Source organism: Perca fluviatilis, chromosome 21, assembly GCF_010015445.1.
Source record: "Perca fluviatilis chromosome 21, GENO_Pfluv_1.0, whole genome shotgun sequence".
NCBI classification, from domain to species: domain Eukaryota; kingdom Metazoa; phylum Chordata; class Actinopteri; order Perciformes; family Percidae; genus Perca; species Perca fluviatilis.
The window spans coordinates 10,505,813-10,524,019 of record NC_053132.1 but is presented as its reverse complement, the minus strand read 5'-3'; the positions used below and the strand labels follow the sequence as shown (position 1 = coordinate 10,524,019).

General features: G+C 40.6%; 1 protein-coding gene across 4 annotated transcripts in view; it reads left to right on the top strand.

The window, feature by feature from the left end:
• Positions 1 to 17,693, top strand: part of sec24c (SEC24 homolog C, COPII coat complex component) — a 29,126-nt gene extending 11,433 nt beyond the window's left edge. For 2 of the 4 annotated variants that reach the window (XM_039788592.1, XM_039788589.1), the window contains 18 exons: positions 1,016 to 1,084; positions 4,461 to 4,569; positions 4,815 to 4,942; positions 6,145 to 6,283; positions 6,387 to 6,502; positions 7,342 to 7,466; positions 7,861 to 8,052; positions 8,151 to 8,244; positions 9,666 to 9,782; positions 9,939 to 10,109; positions 10,321 to 10,417; positions 10,511 to 10,656; positions 11,031 to 11,169; positions 11,447 to 11,565; positions 12,427 to 12,606; positions 14,505 to 14,690; positions 14,960 to 15,049; positions 15,696 to 17,693. In XM_039788592.1, the coding sequence (XP_039644526.1) occupies positions 1,016 to 1,084; positions 4,461 to 4,569; positions 4,815 to 4,942; positions 6,145 to 6,283; positions 6,387 to 6,502; positions 7,342 to 7,466; positions 7,861 to 8,052; positions 8,151 to 8,244; positions 9,666 to 9,782; positions 9,939 to 10,109; positions 10,321 to 10,417; positions 10,511 to 10,656; positions 11,031 to 11,169; positions 11,447 to 11,565; positions 12,427 to 12,606; positions 14,505 to 14,690; positions 14,960 to 15,049; positions 15,696 to 15,836 (2,358 nt within the window). In that variant the 3' untranslated portion in view covers positions 15,837 to 17,693. The remainder of the gene's footprint in view (positions 1 to 1,015; positions 1,085 to 4,460; positions 4,570 to 4,814; positions 4,943 to 6,144; positions 6,284 to 6,386; positions 6,503 to 7,341; positions 7,467 to 7,860; positions 8,053 to 8,150; positions 8,245 to 9,665; positions 9,783 to 9,938; positions 10,110 to 10,320; positions 10,418 to 10,510; positions 10,657 to 11,030; positions 11,170 to 11,446; positions 11,566 to 12,426; positions 12,607 to 14,504; positions 14,691 to 14,959; positions 15,050 to 15,695) is intronic. The other 2 variants (XM_039788590.1, XM_039788593.1) reach the window with 1 other exon arrangement.
• Positions 17,694 to 18,207: the final 514 nt, after the last annotated feature.

Below are 18,207 nucleotides of genomic sequence, written 5' to 3'. Positions count from 1 at the left end.
AACCATCTATAATAAACATATTTAAATAATTGAATTGAAAGATTTCTGACAATGTCAACAAAAACCGAACATTATAAACTTCATGAAGGTTATATAGCTGAGCTGTTGTATTGAATTGCATTATATTGTACAGGTGTACCTAATAAAATGGACACTTGAGTGTATATGATTTTGCATGGACCACTTAGGGCTGGGCAGTAAATCATCCTTATATTGAACTGGATTTCTTATGATATTATCACATTGTGGTATGATAACCAGAGCTGTCATTTTAATTTATGATACCAAGCACTTAGCATAGAGTATTTTTGACAAAATGAATGAAACGTCCACCGTTTTAGTTCAGTATTACAATTGACTTTACTATGCAGTCCAATATGAATCCAAATATCTGTAACTGGGTAATCTCAGTTTTTCATGGCCTATTAATGTTGTATTTATTGTCATAATGCTGTTTTTAATTGCTGCCTTCTAGGCCAGATCTCCTTTTTAACAAAAGAGATTTTTTGGGGGGCTTTTACCTGTTAAAATTGAGAAAAGTTAAGAAATGAAATGAGCATAAATGTATTAACTTAACTTAACCTGGGACATCACATTCACTACTGGATATCACAGTATAGTGATAGTATATGTTGATTTTTGAGAATGCCCCTATGAATATCTTGATATTGCCCAGCTCTAGCACCACAGAAGTCTAACCGTAATGTTTTAACTTTGTAAGCTTCTGTAGCCGTCTTTACATTTAGAGCCGCTTAGCATGTGTGTCAAACAGGCTTATATTAGTTTATGTCTACTCACGCTTGACTGTCATAGTCTACAGTACCACTAATCTATAATCAATACTACTGATCAGTTTCTCTCTGAATAACAGTGCTGCCTGCTACTCGGCATAGTCTTGCTGAGTTTTCTCTTCTCACACTCTTTTTTTATATTTTCACTCTTTTTTTTTTTTGTTTTATTTTTTTTATTTTGTCCTGTTTTGCACAATTTGCTGGACAAACTTTTGAATGTAAAGCAAGCGTCTGACATGCCGGCTGTGCAGAAATCAAGACATAGAATAGATCCAGACGCTATCCCCAGCCCAGTAAGTTTCCTGTGTGCCTGCCTTTTTCCTCTGCTTCATCCGGTCCTCTCTGCCCGCTTGCAATAACCCACAGCTTTCACCTCCTGTTCTGTCCTTCTAATCACTCAAAGTCAGTGATACTCAAAATGTTAAAGATGAGCTCCTGTTGGAAATAAGAAGAACTTACACTACTTACGTTAAAAACATATGTTGTGTATGTATTATGTTAACGGTTCAGCCATCTCTGCTATTTAATATTTCACCAGAATTGTTTCTACCCCGTTGGACTGGAAACATACACTAATGCTGTACATTTATCACAGATACATTTTGGTATCTGATATATTCCAGCACTAATGCCCAAATAAAATTGTCGCGGTCCAAACAAAAAACTAGTGACATTACATTTATTACAATAATTACATTATTTAAAGGAATAGTAGTAGTTTGACATTTTGGGGGACATGCTTATTTGCTTCTTGACAAGAGTAAGATCATAAGATTCATACATCCCACATTTCTGTACGCTAAATATAAAACGGCAGCCAGCTAAATTAGCTTAGCAATAGGACTGGAAACAGGGGAGATAGTTAGCCTGGCTCTGTCCAAAGGAAACAAAGTCTGCCAACCAGCACCGCTAATTAAGATGTATCGCATTTTACACATGGTTCTCATCTAACTCTGCAAGAAATCACATTTCCCAAAATGCTGAACTATTCCTTTAAGAATCATTTTTTGTTTTATAGAGTGTAATAAGGATTATTTTATAAAAGTCATATAGTTGTGGCCCTCCTTAGAATACTAATAATCTTAAGGACATTGTCCAAAGATATGTCTCCATTTAAAGCAGTCGCTGTCAGTTTTCCCCTCCACTTCTCATCATATGCACTTCATCTTAACCCTGTGTTGGTCATTCCTACTACCTCACTCCCATCTCACTCTTTCTGTGTGTTTGATCAGGGCTTTGAGGCAGCCTATCTTAGTTTGAGAACTTGAGAGTAGTGTTTATGGTTTGTCAGTCATACTGCTCAGACAGCCACCGCCTCAAAACCACCTCTCTGTGCCTTGCATGCTACCCTGCGATGTTTTGACTTGCCCACAATTCCATGCATTAATGGCATGCCTTGATAAATCCTGTGCTTTTTCCAGGAGATGTCATTTAGTTTTGATTTAAAGTCAGTTTGTCATACTTGTGACTCTACACAACGTACTGTACTTTAGCATGAACTTTGTCGTATTTCACCTACGTCATGATCAGTGTTGCCACAGTTACTTTGAAAAAGTAACTTAGTTACTTTACAGATTACTTGATTATAAAAGTAATTTAGTTACTTTACAGATTACTTGATTTTAAAAGTTAGATTACAAGTTACTTTATTAGTTACATTCAGCAACTGCCGACAACACCCCCACAGCCTCAACATAAAAATGACAACCGGTTTACTGTGAGGCAGCTCGGCGTTGCCAGTAGTAGGGATCTGGTTTATTATGGCACGAAAGAGAGCGAATCAACCGTGTTTAAGGGCAGCATTTCCGCTACAACATAGGCCTAGTGCCCGACCAACTTCTTCAACTCTCCCCCACTTACTGGTTTTGCACCGATGTCCAGCTTTTGTTGTTTGGGTGGTGGGGGACCTCCTTCTCTCTTCTTCGCACCACCTGCTGGGACTTGCTCTGTAAGTTTGACTGCAGTGCTGCGACTCCAAATGTTTCTTCAAATTTGCCGTAGTGTTTTTGTAGCTAGATAGCACTTTGTCGCCACCAGCACAGAGTGTACAACCAACCTTAATATTGCCGTCTTTAGCTGACACAAACTCAAAATAGTGACTGTATTTCCAGCTAGAAAGCGCGCATCTCTCTCCTCCCTCCATTGTTGTTTTTACGTTTGTGCCGCTGCATGGTACACGCGGAACTGTCCACATGCGGAAAACGTGACCTGTCCTCATGCTGAAAAGCGTGACTTGTCGCATAACGCGACTTCAGTCCCCAAGACGCAAGAAGAAAGCAAAAATATATATTTTTTACTAAGGAAAATGACAAAAATAGTAACGCACAGTGACTTTGATAAGTAACTTTAATCTGATTACTGGTTTGGAAATAGTAACGCTTTAGATTACTCGTTACTGAAAAAAGTGGTCAGATTAGATTAACGCGTTACAAGTAACGCGTTACGTGGCATCACTGGTCATGACTATGATTTTTATTTATTTTTTATCCCTTTATTCAGTGTGTGTTTTGTAGCTGCAGATGTGCGTGGAGGGGTTGTGTAAAAGTCGTCTCCTGCATGTGTGTTAAATGTTCTTCTTTTAGAATTTTTGAGACCCATGGACAATATATTGTGAACTAACGTGTAGAGGTGTGACGAGATCTCGTCCCACGAGATATCGCGAGATTAAAACGTGACGAGATTTCTATTTGAGGTAAGAAGTGTCTCGCAATATCAGTACAGTGCAGAGTGCACTCAGCATGAAGGTCAGCATGACGGATGAGTCTGACTTTGACCTTGAAATTAGCATAGAAGATCCCCCTGCCCGTTCTCCAAAGTTGACTCAGAGTTAACTTTTGCAGAGCAGTAGCGGAAGAAAAAAGCTGCCTGTAAAACACAGCGTTAGAACATTAGAGCATACTCTCTCTCTCTCTCCCTCTCTCCCTCTATTGGCCGAGACACACACACGTCTGCAGCGTGCAGTTCACTGTGCGCTGTCTCGCGCAGACCACTCTCTTTCTGTCCTTTTTAAAATGAGTTGGGAAGCGGACAGCAAAACCTAACTTTACTTAATGATATTAAACAAAGAGAAATGTTCTCTGTTCGTCCTATAATGGTCCTAAATCGATACTAGAGTAGCCTACTTGTTTGCTGATGCAATGACTAAATTGCAGAGGAGAAAAGAGCATCTGTCTTCACAAAAATCTGTTGAGTGTTTGATGGTAATTTGCTTGTGCTTTAGAATGTAATCAATGTGAAACAATAGTAAAATGAGCTTTATTTCTCTTTGTCTACAATGACAAATCCAAGTACTTAACTGGTCTAAACTACTGCCAGAAAACGCTTGGTTACGTTGTAACCTTGGTTCTCTGAGTGAAGAGACTCTCTCTCCACCTACATATGGAATAAGTAACTGTTAGTTATACAGGAGAGAAGCCAGTCATTTGAGTTTGTGGCAAAACCTTTCATTGCTCGTTTGAGACTTTCGATTGAATAAAGGACTATTTTTTCATTATCGTATTTCTTCATTGAAGCTTTCTCTAAAATAGTGTTAAAATCTTGGCTCGTCTCGATCTCGTGTCTTGTCCATCTCGTGAGCTGGGTGTCTCGTCACACCCCTACTAACGTGTGTATTTATGCTGTAAACATGTATAAATTATGGATATTGTTGTCGTCCTCCCTCATTTTTAGATCCAGGTAATAGAGGATGACAGAGCTAAGTGCACGGAGCCATTTACCACAGGGGTCAGAGGTCAGGTCCCACCGCTGGTCACCACCAACTTCCAGGCCAAAGACCAAGGTAGGTTCTACTTCCTGTAAGCACATTCACATCTGGCAGCTCCTCACCCACATCTTCCAAAAGGGTTCAGGAACTTAAACTTGTGACCTTTTGATCACAATCTCACAGAATTATCCTTAAGGTCACTTTTCTTCACCCACTAGCAAAACAAAAATCAGAAATGTTAAACAAACTTTGCATCTCGGAAAGTTACGTGGATTGTGTAAAGATTTTGATATTAATGGTGAATCTGTGTCTGTGTTTAGGGAATGCCAGTCCTCGGTTTGTTCGCTGTACGGCCTACAATGTGCCTTGCACAGCTGATATGGCCAAGCAGTCTCAGGTGCCTCTGGCCGCTGTCATCAAGCCCCTCGCCACGCTGCCGCCAGATGAGGTGAGCAATGCCCCCCCGTCTGTCCATTCTCTCCTGTATTGTAAATGCTGTAAGCCATATATAGACAGGGCTCTCTTTTCTGAACTGTTGTCTGAAATTGTGGCAGTTATTGCATGACACAAACCAAAACCATCATTGAGCAAAAGAAGACAGATTTATAGACGTCATTAGGGGTGTGCAAAAAATCGATTTCATATTCGAATCGCGATTCAAGCTCTACCGATTCAAAATCAATGATTTATTTTTTATAATTTTATGTCTACTGCAATCACATGTAAAAGTAACTACATTTACATACTGTGATGTTTTTTGAATCGAGAATCGTTTTTGAATCATAAATCGATTTTCAATCGTGAGCCTAAAAATGTATATTGAATCGTGACATTTTCTGAATCATGCACCCCTAGACGTCATGCAAGATGTAAAATTTTACTGAAAATCTTTGTGCTTTGGACTGTTGGTCAAATAACAAAAGAATACATGCCTTATGGCTATGGTAAATTATAACAGGCACTTTAAAAAAAAAAAAAAAAATAGTGTATATATATATATATATATATATATATATATATATATATATATATATATATATATATATATATATATATATATATATATATATATATATATATATATATATTATCAAATAAACATAATTGTTAGAATCATCCACAATAAAATAAGCGTAAATTGCAGCCCTGCAAGTGTTTAGATAGTAGTGTTAATCTGACCCAACAAGAAGCTTCCTTTGCTCTCCACTCCTCATCTGTCGGTTCAACAGTGCAGCTCTATCTTCCACTGAGATTTTCATAACAGTTGGACCGTTTTAACCCTTAACCTGATTTGAAAAGATTAATTTTCAGGGCAATGCCTGGTACGTAGTTTTTAGTGCCTGTGATGTCAGTGGGATAATCTGTTTCAAAATCACAGAGGTGGGAGTGGCTGCCTGACCTTGTTTCATGCACTCATCACAAAGTAAATGTTTAGACCAGTTTTTTATGTTGCATCACTTGCGCAAGAAAACCCACTTTATATGAAACAGGGTGCAAATATTATATTACATCACATTAACACCTGTTTCAGTAATTCTGCCCACATTAGGTTTTTAGAGGAAGTCACCCTCATAGCTAAGTTGTATGAATCAAGTCTGTCAGCCTCAGATATCCAGATTATTGGATAAGGCTTCTCTTACTCCTTGTCAGACGCCTCCATACCTGGTGGACCACGGCGAGGCTGGTCCAGTCCGCTGCAACCGTTGCAAGGCCTACATGTGTCCATACATGCAGTTCATAGAGGGAGGTCGGCGCTTCCAGTGTGGCTTTTGCAGCTGCGTCACAGAGGGTGAGTTTGTATCTGTTTTCATGTATTAAAACTTTAACAAACATTTATATTAAACTCATTGTACTGACGTTATCTGTTTGCCCTTCCTGCTCTTTTCCCATAGTGCCTCCACATTACTTCCAGCATCTAGACCACACCGGTAAGAGGGTGGACTGCTATGATAGGCCGGAGCTGTCGTTGGGCAGCTACGAGTTTGTGGCCACGGTCGACTACTGCAAGGTATGTCCTTACTGCAGGAAACAAACCTTTTGCTCATTGGACTCTGGACTCAATCAATTTTGCAGCGGATTGTTTACCCATGATTCCCCTCAGGGATCTGCAAAAGTAATTTTCTGGAATAGAGGCTTGTTTAATTGTATCACAGGTCAGAATGACACAATAATGAACAAAGCTGTTAACAACAATCTACGAAAACAAGCCAGTCTTACTCCGTTATTATCCAATGAACTACTAAAAACAAAGCCTGTAGGTAACTGTCTCAATTGAGTTTTGCTGAAATTGGTTTGTTCTACATGTTATTTCATTGGTATCCGCTTGGAAAGGATTCTGTGCAGGTCAGCTAACAATACATTCTGTTACCGTGACGAGTGCTGGATCAATATTGGTATTTATGGGATATGGAGCTTACAAAACCAAAATAAGGACCTGAGCTCTCCAGTTTCTGTCAAATTAGTTATTAGAGTAGATAAATGTACCCACATACATTTTTACATTAATATACCACCCTGATGACTTTGACAAAAATAAAAGATGCCATTTTGGATACAGTGTATTCAATTGCTTATACAATGCTGCAGGTGTCAAACCAACCATATGATTGGTCTTAGGCCAAGATTGAATCAGTGATTACAATGTATTATTGTGAAGGAAATGTCAATTTTCTTTGGATACTTTCAGAAAGAAAGCTAAAAAAAAAGGCCTTTTTGATTTTTATTGATACACAAAGCTGACACTATTCAGCTGATGAGCAAATGACGTTGCAGAATCTCTCTGTCTGATTAATATGTTACTATTATTTACACATGACTTAATACATAGTATTTACTTGTCACCAACAGAACAACAAGATTCCACAGCCTCCAGCCTTTATCTTCCTCATCGATGTGTCCTACAACGCTGTGAAGAGCGGGATGGTCAACATTGTCTGCCAGGAACTCAAGACCCTCCTAGACTACCTGCCCAGGTACTCAAACACAGAAACACACAAGACATGAGCAGGAGGAAAAGAAAGGAACAGAGAAAGAAAGGAGGAGGAAGAGAGGGGAGAAGGGGAGACACATTGAACCAGTGAGGAAAAGACTGATAAAAGGAAAGATGGAATAGATCAGGGAAATGCTCTGAAGGATAGGATGGGAAGAAATTAAGCATGCAACAAGGAAGGGAAGTGGGAGTGATGGAAAATATGGCAAAGAGAAAGAAGAAATAATGAGAATTAAGTGAGGAGATGCAGAGAAAGGAAGGAAGCAAAGAGAATCAGAGATGGGAAGTGAGGATTTACATGGAGCTGAAGTTCCAGCTCATATATGGAAATGGAAACTTGACCTTTCTCCCATTTCATCCTCTGTTTCTGCATCCAGGGAGAACCCAGAAATGGACTCTGTAGTGCGGGTGGGTTTTGTCACCTACAACAAGGTTTTGCACTTCTACAATGTCAAGGCGAGCCTGGCCCAGCCCCAGATGTTGGTGGTGTCAGATGTATCCGACATGTTTGTGCCCCTGCTCGACGGCTTCCTTGTCAACGTAAACGAGAGCCGGCTTGTTATCGAGAGGTGGGCACACACACGCACACTCACACATTAACAAATACATGAGGTGTATGGACAGACTAATGGATCGGGTTTACTGACATGCTGTTTGTGTTTTCCAGTTTGCTGGACCAGATCCCAGAGATGTTTGCAGACACCAGGGAGACAGAGACAGTCTTTGGACCTGTTATCCAGGCAGGACTGGAGGCACTCAAGGTAAGTCTGGAAAGTCTTTCCAGGGGTCTATTCCACAAAACTAGGATAAGGGATTAAGCCAGGATATTCCAGTTATCCTGGATGAATTAAGCCTTGACTTGGTTGCATGAAAGCAGAAGCACCTGAGTTACCATAGAGATTTATTCTGCTCCTGACCAGGCTAACAGCCAGGATTTATTAATCCTGGGGCCTTTTCTGTTCACTCAGCAGTGGTTTTACCTTATTTTTATTAGCCTGCATTAAAATACAAATGGTACATATTGCTGTTCAGTAAAGCACCGTTATTATTTAAATTTGTGACCATTATTTTTATAATTATTCATGTGACAGTCAGTGTTACAGTTATATTGCTGTATGAAAACTGCTGTTGTTGGTGATTATATTACAGCAGTTGAGATAATTAGAAAAGGCTGATACAGTTGCAAATGTGTTTTTAAATGAAGTCTGTGATGAAGGACCGTAACTAAAGTGGTATACACGTGTTAGTGGTTCTAACAATGGCAGACTGTTCAGAGACCAATACACCTTTAATTATTTTAGATGACCTAGTCTAATCTGTGCAGCCTGGCTTGGTGCGTTTCACGAAGGCCAAGCCAGGCCACACAGATTAGACTAGATCAAGCCTCGCTTTTATCAGGTATCCTGGATTTATAAATTCTGCTTTTGTGCAATACCCCTCAGCTCTTGATACATTTCTAAGCAGTCGATCTTTCTTGTAAACACAGTTTCTGTGTGGATTTTTGAGGTCTAACAAACATGTTGAATGCATTTCCTTCCTCATAAAACACTTGCAAAGCGGATTTCTTTTTATTCTTTTTTGTAAGCCAGCCCCATTGCTGCATTTCTTGGCGCCTTACTGCCACCTGCAGATCACTGGTGTAGTGTGAAACCACTTTGTCCTTGTGCATACAAGAAAAACATAGCCAGGCACCCCACAGAGAACCTTCTTAAATAAAACATTTTTGGTTAAGTTTATACCCAATTTGGGGGGCATTTTGCCTTTATTGGAAAGCTGATAGTATAGAGTAAAAGAGGCAACAAAGGTCCAAAGCCAGAATTTAAAAGTGGAAGCCCTGTAATTTAAAGCTTTAACGCAGACCCTTTTCCCCAGCACTTTCCAGGAACCATTTGAGGAACTATGAATTTCAGTTCTTGACACTTAAAATTCCTGGAACATTTTGGATTGAAAGAACTAATGTAAATACACCTGAGGTGACAAGCTAATTTTTTCAGAGATATAATTGGCATACTTCATGAACTGAACCCTCTGCTGCTATTCTGAAACTAAAAATGAATAGGAATGACTCAGCGGGATGACTCCGATGGATCTTGACCCAGTCTAAATACATCCGGATACATGACACCAAGTCTGTACTGCTGACATGCCAGATGATTTATGTTACTGTGTGTCACTTTCTCAGGCTGCAGACTGCTCGGGGAAGCTGTTTGTGTTTCACACCTCTCTGCCCATCGCAGAGGCTCCTGGAAAACTAAAGAACAGAGAAGACAAGAAGCTGGTTGGGACAGATAAGGAGAAGGTTGTAGCAAGTTTATTGTCCACTTGTATTGTTAAAAAATGATCTGTTGTATGTTGCATCGAAATATGTACCTCTCATTTCTTTGGGGCAAAAAATTCTTATATCAGCCAAAAAGACTCCACACTGACTCCCAGTCCTCTCCTGTCACATCCACAGTCTCTGTTTCAGCCCCAGGTGGGTTTTTACAACACCCTGGCTAAGGAGTGTGTAGCCCAGGGCTGTTGTGTGGATCTCTTCCTCTTCCCCAACCAGTATGTGGACGTTGCCACGTTAGGGGTGGTTCCTGTCTCCACTGGAGGTTCTATCTACAAATACACCTACTTCCAGGTGAGAGAAAGTCACCCTCTTCCTTCTTCCGTCTCATTTTGCTGCATGGTTTCTCTCACATTGGTTATATTTAGGCAACCTGAGTTGCATTTCATGATGTATAATGCTGCTATTTCTCAGTGTTTTTTGCTCTGAAATACCAACTGGATCATTCAACACTGTGTAACATGTACCTTTTGTGCGTAACTCATGGTGTGTTATGTCATCCCAGGCTCAGTCGGACACGGAGCGATTCCTGAACGACCTCAGACGAGACGTTCAGAAACTAGTCGGCTTTGATGCCGTCATGAGGGTGCGAACCAGCACAGGTGAGGCTCCCGCACTTGTAAACAAAACAACAGGCAGACCGAGAGATTTGTAACAACCCAACTTTATGATCCTCCTGCCTCCCCTCCCCTCAGGTATCCGGGCGACGGACTTCTTTGGCTCCTTCTTCATGAGTAACACCACAGATGTGGAGCTGGCAGGCCTGGACTGTGACAAGGCCATCACTGTCGAGTTCAAACACGACGACAAGCTCAGCGAGGAGACGGGTGCACTCATGCAGGTGTGTGCCACAAAATCCTTTTGAGGAGAAGGGGAACACATTTTCATTTATAGTTTCCAAATCAGACATTTTAGAATAAGTCTAAGCTTCGAGGTGCCATAGTTGATTGGAGTCACCTAACCTGGCATCGCTGACGTCAAATCAGTCTGTTAATCTGGCATCAAATTCCTCAATGGCGGGAAATTTGAATACCAACCACTTTTTGGGGTGTTTTTTTAGATGGTGCTGCCTCAACTGCAATTTTAACCTGCGAAGCTTGATCCACAGCTAGATCTTGTACATAGTACATTTGGTAGAAAGGGAAAAACTAAATGTAAACACTGCCTTAGTCAGCTTATTTGTAAGAAATGCACGTCTTGTTTGTTTCCCTGTAGTGCGCCGTGCTTTACACCAGCTGCAGCGGCCAAAGGCGTCTCCGCGTCCACAACATGGCGGTCAACTGCTGCTCTCAGCTGGCTGACCTCTACCGCAACTGTGAGACAGACACAATCATCAACTTCTTCTCCAAATATGGTGAGGACGAGCTCACACAGCAGAATATCTTCTTCGTTGTTATTTACTATCAAGTAAATCCACAGCTGAAACGTAGCCAACAGTAGAAAGCTGCACCTTTGTGTACAGCTTTGTAAGTTTGAAGCAGGGTGTCGTTCACTCACCATCAACAGGATAAAGTAAGGTGGAAGATGATAAACTGTAGATATCTCTTGATTTTGTGAAAAGCCGGTTGTAATCGGTTCCCTTTCAGAGATCAGTATGATACACCTTATTTTATTGTTTTTGTGTGTTGCAGCTTTCCGAGGCCTCCTGAACAACCCCACTAAGGCGGTAAGAGACACTCTGATCAACCAGTGTGCTCAGATTCTGGCCTGCTACCGAAAGAACTGCGCAAGCCCCTCATCAGCTGGTCAGGTACGGAAAACCCCTTAGCATACTGTGTATCTATACATATTAGGGGTGTGCATCTCTCCCTTACGAAACCTAGCGGTCGCATGCAGTTGGCACATGTATTTCTGTAGACCCAAACAAAGGCACTGGTTGGCTGATCCTTGCCACCCCTGACGTGAATGACCAAGTCCTTTATCCCACACATATGGGAAGCTTTTGTCTCCCTCGCACATTAACACACACGTTATTTTCCATATGTTGTATGTATTGTCCATTTGGATCTATCCACATCTGTATAACGATAATGTAGTCGTATCTGTCATAATACACCCGGATACCCATTCGTATCGTGAATCTTTACACTTCTAATATATACAGTATATACACACACACACACACACACACACACACACACACACACACACACACACACACACCCAGCAGACATCACACCCTCCGTGACTTTGTGGAATGCCAAGTGTTAAAGATCACGTATAGTTCAATATCCGATATTGAATAAAAACAGAAAAACAAAGTACACTTCAGTGCACCACAATCATATCAAGCATTGCAGAGTTATTATTATTATTATTATTATTATTATTATTATTATTACTGTTATGCAACATTGGCCAATTTTGGCCCAGGGTCCCATTTTGCATTGCTCTTAATGTCAGAGATTTCTCAGGCTGATATTTTGTTTTTCTTGAAAAGTAAATGCATTTAGAGCACAATCCATGCACTTAGAAATAATATAAACATCAAAGTATCTCCGTGTCTCCGATAAAGTTACGAAGCTCTGCCTTCACACATCTTTACACGTTACGTGTCACTTTATGTATTTCCTGTACATCCCTAACAGTACCTGTGGTTGTGTGTCCCCAGCTGATCCTTCCAGAGTGCATGAAGCTGCTACCTGTCTACCTGAACTGTGTGCTGAAGAGTGACGTGCTGATGCCGGGAGCTGACGTCTCGTTGGACGACCGGGCTTACCTGAGGCAGCTGATCAGCGGCATGGACGTCACAGAGAGCCACATCTTCTTCTACCCCCGCCTGCTGCCACTGGTGAGACCACACACACACACTCACACAAAGATCTCCTCTCGTCACTTCACCTGTTGGATGGTTCAGCCCCTCAGTTATGAAATCTTACTGTATTCTATGGCTCAGTACCATTGTCCACCATACTCACTGAACCCTGACCATCTTAACATATCATCACCTGTGTGAAGATGAGTAGAGAACGGTGATAGGTGTTAGAAATAGGGCAGCTCTTTGTGAAACCACATTTCATATGAGCAGAGGCATTTCTGGGATCATCAAAGAGGCAAGGCTCATTTTTGATATGGAGTTTCATAAAACAAGTCTTTGCTGCTCTGCTACTCAATATGATAATAGCCTGTGTTTTATTAATAATACAGTTTTATCAAACCAGATGAAAATAAATCTGCATATTTATGCTCTTTTATAGAACAAAGATACAGACACAGGGCTTTTATTTTTGATGGTGACGCTTTTGTACTTCCTCCATGGAAACTATTTTTATCATTAGAATGCTATATTGTGAAACTCTCTTGTGTAACGTCTGCAGCATTGTAGACTTTACTACCTTACCTGCAAGCTTTGCACACTCTAGTGTTCAAACTGAAAATATGAGAAGACCATTGTAAGGCTGAAAATGCAAAAAAACCAATTTTTAATTAATTCTAGATTTTAAATTTCAGCTTTTTGAGTTGCAAAGAGAATATACACAACACATATATTGTATGCACAGGAAAGAGGATGATGCTGTGTGCTTTACTCCCTCAAGTCTCTGTTCATCTCTGCTATTAAAGGTCCAGTGTGTAACGTGTTTACTTCATTCTCAAAATCTGTGTTGCCCGTTCACACACTTGTCCTTTTTTATGAATATTTACCTTCACCATCAATTCCAAGTATTCCAATTGGCTTGAAATTTTAGATTTGCATTTGCATGAACTGGGGTAGACGCTCCATATTCATGCGCCATCTTGAAATACATTAGCCGGTAAGGGACATACAGGACATACTGCTCCACCTTTTGTGTTTTCGCTGTCACATGATAAACTCACAGGTGCTGCTAATGCTGCTAATGGGTATCGTAGCTTCCCGGCAAGTTTGAAGAAGGAAACATTGAGGACCACACGTATTCAAAATCCAAATTTCAGGAACAGAAGTCTTCTTCTTCTTCGCCCAGAAAAAGAAAAAGGATATTGAAAAGAGCAAGAAAATCGTCATCAGAAAAAAGCGTGAAGGCTACCGTAGCTGTAATACGTACTTGTAACTGCATGGCGTGAAAGAGCCGGAACTCTATTAACCAGATTGTGAAATGGTCCAGTAGGTTGATTGGGGAACCACTACTGAACCCAGCTTCGCTGTATACTAGGCAGGTACAGCGCATGGCTATTTCAATCCTGAGTGACCAGCTTCATCCGCTGTATTATGAGTTCCAGTATCTGCTATCCAATCAACGGCTTAGAGTACTGCGGTGTACAACAAAACGATATAAAAACAGCTTTTTCCCAGTAGTGATTCATTTTATGAATAGCAATAAGATGGGGAAATTGTCTTTAGTGTGATTTTAGTGTTTTGTTCTGTGTGTATGGTGTTTGTTGTTTATATGTTTGAGAAATAGCCTGAACTTGTTCTCTGGAGCTTAATTTACCTACGGGTACAAATAAATGAACCTGAACCTGAACCTGAAGGCTACCGTAGCTGTAATACGTACTTGTAACTGCATGGCGTGAGAGAGTTGATTGTGATATGATCCCAACGCTAGATGGGAGAAATTCCTTCACATTGGATCTTTTTAAAACAATACTAAAAAAATAAATAAATAAAAAACATTGCAGGAGAGAAAAATTAATTCTTTTTTTTTTTTTTTTGGGACTAAATGTTTGATCAGTAGATGGCAACACTAACACATTCATCTGTTGTTTTTGTAGACGAAGTTGGAAAGCGGGTCGTTGCCATTGGCGGTGAGGGACTCGGAGGAGAGGCTGTCTAAAGGCGGAGTTTACCTCCTGGAGACGGGACTGCACCTCTTCCTGTGGGTGGGAGCCAGCGTTCAGCAGGAGCTGCTGCTCAACATTTTTGGCACGCAGAGCTTCAGCCAGATAGACCCGAGCTTGGTGAGAGGAAACAGATCAGCTTCCGTGTTATGTCTGACTCACTGCCTGCAGCTTACAGTAATCCTGGTTTGTGTTCATGAGGGAAGGCCGTCCCGATTTAACACGTTGCAAAACTCTTATCCAATATACCAAGCTTTATACGCAAATGTTTTCTGCAATCTTGCTTTCATCAATATTAATAATATTCCCAGATTGATTTCACCCTGTCTTTGTTTGCCTAATTTTCAAAGTTGTATATCATTTCGGAATGTCACTGCTCTGTGTTTCAGACAAGTCTGCCAGTGCTGGACAACCCCTTCTCTCAGAGACTCCGAGACATCATCGAATCCTTCAGAGCACAGCGATCACGATACATGAAGGTAAACTTTCTCTTTTCCTTATTACCTCACTGGTGTCCAGACACTTTGTCTTGCTTTTGTTATTTTCTCTGTCCTGTCTAGGGCTGGATACTGTTTAAAATGTGTTTCAATATCAGTGCCAATATGGTAACTGAGTGTTAGGGAAATTATGATACATACTTTACCTCTTGTTGTTATTATTAAGCTGTTTGTATAGAATAATATTATACTGAATACTCTAAACAAGATAACATGGAGCCTTTGCGTGTCCTTGTCTAAGCACGGTGTGTTCCTGACAGGGGACAAGACAAGATAACAATTGACAACATCTACTCTGTATCATGATTTATTACATTTATTATAAAAAGCAGCTGTAGAGAGCTTTTCGTTAGCTCATTGTCTGTACTATTCTGTAGTGCAGAGACTGCCTCCTTGTTTGGTTCTCAAGTAAAATGAACTTTAATATATCTTAAGTGGTCTCTGTCTATTGATAATGTAAATTATTCTAACACTGAGTGAGTCAATTTATTGAGAAAATCTAATATGCGATTAATCAATAGTGAAAATAATCATGTGCTGCAGCACTACTTGACAGTTTTTGATACTCGACTGTATGGACACATCAAGGTTTGATCTCTCTCTCCTCTCTTTCTCCTCCGGTTTGCAGCTGATGGTGGTCAAACAGGAAGACAAAGCTGAGCTGATATTCAGGCACTTCTTGGTCGAGGACAAAAGCGCCAGCGGAGGAGCGTCATACGTGGACTTCTTGTGTCACATGCATAAGGAGATCCGCCAGCTTCTCAGCTAGGCCTACAGACACCCAGCTTCACCAGTGTGACCCAAACACTAACACCCCCCACCCCCCCCCCCCCCAGGTTCACCCTCTTACTTGTGAAAGAAAGCGCTTTCTCTTTTTTTTCCTTTTTAAACCCTAATAAACTAAAGCTCTCCATGCTGCCCGTCAGCTGAGAGACGAGCTGACAGATCGTGTGTGTGCGCGCGAGTGTGTTAGTGCTTGAGTGTTAGTGTGTGTGTGTGTGTGTGAGAGTGAGAGTGAGTGAAAGAGAGAGCTTTACTCTGCCTCAAATCTACTACTCCTACACAGCAGGAGCAAAATAACTAACGAGGGAGGGTAATGTATATACACAATTAAACAATTATGTATGCAACTGAGTGAGAGATGGAGACAGCTGGCTGATGTTGACTGTAGTCAGGGTACTGTCTGGATTACTAGCACTGAAAGGCTGTTTTGGGTGCATTAATGACCCTCAGATAGCAAACACATTTTATATGATTAAATCCCAATAGAGTGAAGGACATCTACATACCAATACATACATGGAATTAAATAAATGCTGTTCTTTCTGTCTCTTCTCCCCTTTAATCATGGCCTTAGTACCCCCCCTTCCCATGCGGCTCCAATCATCCATAATGTGTGTTTGTGTTTTTCCAGATGTGAGAGGACTAGACCAGAACCATTTTTTTTTTCTTTTTTTTTTTTTTTTTTGGTGTCTCTGGGTGTGAGCATCCAAATTTAAGCCTACATTAACAGCTCTAACTGGAGTCTGATGAACTTTTACCTACAGAAGTATCCTGAAATGTAAAATCTGGTTTTAGTGTCCACAAGTGAACTGAAAATAAAGGTGCGCCTGGCTGCTGTTATTACAATAATTGGTATAATACAAATTTGTTGCGTTATTGATTTGGCTCAGATGTTTGGTCACTCATGAACCAGATGTGCATTTCAAGTTATGAGAGGAAGCTTTCATTAGTTCAAAGTCTATGCAGCAAAGCGAAAGGCCAGACACAAAATAAAATAAAATGAACAATAAAAAGAAATGGACGGGTGTGAACTTTTGATCTCGGCATCAAAGCGGCGGTAAATCCTCCTCATGGGTAGTTTCTGTGGGTGATTCTGTCTGTTGTTGATGTGTAGTGCTGCGGATTTATATATTAATCCGACGTTCTGATGTCAAAAAGCAATTTCCAGCAGACCAAAATGAGCACAGAACGACAGCGGATACATGGTCATCAGTTAATGTTTGCAAATTTTGAGTTGTCTCCGCACTGATGATGTTCAGTGTGTAAATAAAAATATATAATCTGTACAGAATTAATAGAAAATAACAATTTTAAAGATCTGCCTGAATAGCTGTGGTTTGTTGATGGTTGGTTTCTCTGTCACAAATAGCCAAAATATAACATCATGGCTTTTACTGTGTGTGTGTGTTGGGGTGTGTGAGAGAGCGTGGTGTGTGAGAGAGAGAGAGAGAGAGCGTGTGTGTGTGTGAAGAGAGAGAGAGAGAGAGCGTGTGTGTGTGTGAGAGAGAGAGAGAGAGAGAGCGTGTGTGTGTTTGAGAGAGTGTGGGGTCGGTCCTGGTGAATTTCTGCTGAGGAACAGAGGGATCAGCCAACTCGCACGCTACCCGTGATATTCAATTCAGTCTTCTTCATTTTATCACTTTCTGTTCCTTTTTTAACAGTGACTTTTGTTTTTTTGGTGTAGCCCTCTGTTCCGTCTTTATGTTCAGTGACCTTGATTGGCCCACCGTCTTGACTGTAATCTTATTTTCTGTTCCTTTTTTTTTTTCTTTGATTTTTTTTTTTTTTTCTTCCATTGCCTCTTGGGACTGCTAATAAAATGATTGTTAAAAGTGAAACTCCACATTGCGCTTTAACCTTCTCTGGTGTTTTTTGTGTCTTCACTGACAAAAAGCTTTATTCCAAAATATACATATTTTCAATTTCATCAAAATACATTCTATTCATATTGCTGTTCAAGGGAAACATTGCAAAACGCTTTTTCCACCTTACTCTTAATATCTAGACATTCAGATTTGGTTTTAGTTGAGGGTTGGAGGAATATGTTCTCGATTTCTAATCTACACAAATACGAAGGAGGTGATGGAGTTTGTTGTTCAGGGATCACCAAAACAGTTCATCGTGAGGGGGATGGTGAATGTCTAAACTAAATTTCATGGCAGTCCATCCAATGGTTGTGGAGACATTTTAATCAAACCCACAATGCCAACCTCATGGCAACGCTAAAGGAAAAGTCTGGGGATTTAAAGTCAGCAGGATTCGTCCTCTGGGAACCACAAAGGTGTGTTTAAAATGTAATGGGACCAGCTGACCGCCGTTACCACACTGCCAGCCAATTTAAGGGATCCTTTTCCCAA